This window comes from Cebus imitator, unplaced genomic scaffold (genome assembly GCF_001604975.1).
Source record: "Cebus imitator isolate Cc_AM_T3 unplaced genomic scaffold, Cebus_imitator-1.0 Scaffold799, whole genome shotgun sequence".
Lineage (NCBI taxonomy): Eukaryota > Metazoa > Chordata > Mammalia > Primates > Cebidae > Cebus > Cebus imitator.
Window position 1 is genome coordinate 284,435 of NW_016108114.1, and position 2,145 is coordinate 286,579.

At 53.8% G+C, this 2,145-nt stretch overlaps 1 protein-coding gene across 2 annotated transcripts in view; it reads right to left on the reverse strand.

The window, feature by feature from the left end:
* LOC108297400 (protein PBMUCL2-like) overlaps positions 1-1,937 on the reverse strand; it is a 14,562-nt gene extending 12,625 nt beyond the window's left edge. Inside the window, exon 1 of one of the 2 annotated variants that reach the window (XM_037735407.1) lies at positions 1,107-1,937. In XM_037735407.1, coding sequence (XP_037591335.1) covers positions 1,107-1,305 — 199 coding nt within the window. In that variant the 5' untranslated portion in view covers positions 1,306-1,937. The remainder of the gene's footprint in view (positions 1-1,106) is intronic. The other variant, XM_037735406.1, reaches the window with a different exon arrangement.
* Between the last annotated feature and the right edge of the window lie 208 nt (positions 1,938-2,145).

The following is a 2,145-nucleotide window of genomic DNA, read 5'->3' on the forward strand; positions in this document are numbered from 1 at the left end:
TTTCTAGATGAAGTCTCACTCTGTTGTCCAGGCTGGAGTGCAATAGCATGATCTCTGCTTACTGCAACCTCCACCTCCCGGGTTCAAGTGATTCTCCTGCCTCAGACTCCCAAGTAGCTGGGATTACAGGTGCGTGCCACCACACCTGGCTAATTTTTGTATTTTTAGTAGAGACCGGGTTTCACCATGTTGGCCAGGCTAGTCTCAAACACCAGACCTCAGATGATCCACCCACCTGGGACTCCCAAAATATTGGGATTACAGGCGTGAGCAGCTGCACCTGGTCCTGTCTTGTCTTGTCTTTCCTTCTTTCTTTTTCTTTCTCTCTTTCTCTCTCTCTCTCTTTCTTTCTTTCTTTTTTGAGACAGGGCCTTGTTCTGTGACTCAGGCTGGAGTTCTGTAGTGTAATCATGGCTCACTGCAGCCTTGGCCTCAAGTGATCCTCCCACCTCAGCTTCCTGAGTGGGTAGGACTACAGGCATGGGTCACCTCGCCTGGCTGATTGTTTTGTCTTTTGTAGAGATGGTGTCTCACTATGCTGCCCGGGCTTGTCTCAAACTTCTGGACTCAAAGGATCCCCCTCCTTCTCAACCTCCAAAGTGCTGGAGTGCAGGAGTGCCAAATCTTTCCTTTCTCAAGGAAAGTTGAAACAAAGAAACTTAAATAAAATGTACAAAATCAAAAGCAGAGTATTTTCTTGAAAGGGGACAGGAGAGGATGGGCGCGGTGGCTCACACCTGTAATTCCAGCACTTTGGGAGGCCGAGGCGGGCAGATCACCTGAGGCCGGGATTTCGAGAACAGCCTGACCAACATGGAGAAATCCCGTCTCTACTAAAATACAAAATTAGCTGGGCGTGGTGGCTCATGGCTGTAATCCCAGCTACTGGTGAGGCTCAATTAGGACAACTGTTTGAACCCAGGAGGCGGAGGTTGCGGCTAGCCGAGATCACGCCGTTGCACTCCAGCCTGGGCAACAAGAGTGAAACTCCGTCTCAAAAATAAAGAGGGCGGGGGAATATGAGAAAGACACTGGGCTCCCTGCTTCCCTGTAGCAGGTGATTGAAGGCAAATAGCAGGGTCCGGAGCTTCCCAAGGTTCACTCACCTATTCCGTACCTTCGCTCAGGATTGGGCCTGTCTGAGTCCCCAGAGGTTTCTTCTCCAGGACCCCGGACTCCGTCTCTCCAGGCCCTGGGAACCTTTGCATCCTTCTCACCAAAATTAACTCCCCTACCCCGTTCTGAACACCTCAGGAGAAGCAGGGGCAGCAGCAGGAGGGATGTAGCCGGGAATTGTCTTCTCATCTCAAGAGAATCCACACGGTGCTCGCCAGGACACCTTTTCCTCCCTCCTCCTCGGCCTTTTCCGCGCTGCCCTTCTCCTTTCCGCCCATAGTGGCTGGGGTTTATATGTGCGGCTACCGAGGGAGGCCGGGCTCCGGGTCTTCCCTCCTGCAGCGGGGAGCGGCTTCTCCATTACCCCCTGTCACTCACAGCAGTGGCGGGGCAGGGCAGAAGAGGCTGTCAGAGCGGAAGGGGCTCTCAGCTTTGGACCAGAGCCCAGAGCGGAGCAGTCACAGGGGATGGAGCCTGCCAGAGTGACTGCGCCTCTTTCTGATGCGGAGCCTTGTTGAAAACGATTCTCCACCCGATGTCTCAGCGCTCGGAGAGCGCCGCGGCCTACCTTCCCACAGGTGGCCACAGTAAAGTCAGGGTGACCAAGGAGGGCGTAGGCCAGGCCTGCCTGGGGGACGATGCTTGGTCAGAGGAGAGCTGGGTGTCAGAGGGTAGAGGGCATTTGGTAAGGACCAAGAGGAGGTCCCCCAGCGGAATGGGAGGAGCACTCATGAGGGGGCCGTAAACACCCAATCTCTCTCTCTTAAAACCTGCGACTTCTCTCAATCATCCCCCCAAATCCTCTTCCTCCGCTTCTCTCCAGCTCACAGATCTCTCTCCTTGCTCCCTCTACTCCAGTGCCCTCACCCCAGCAAGCTTTCTCAGTTACTGCATCTATTAGTCTGTTTTCACTGCTGATAAAGACTTACTCAAGACGGAAGAAAAAGAGGTTTAATCGGACTTACAGTTCCACATGGCTGGGAGGCCTCAGAATCATGGAGGGAGGGAAAAGGCACTTCTTACCTGGAG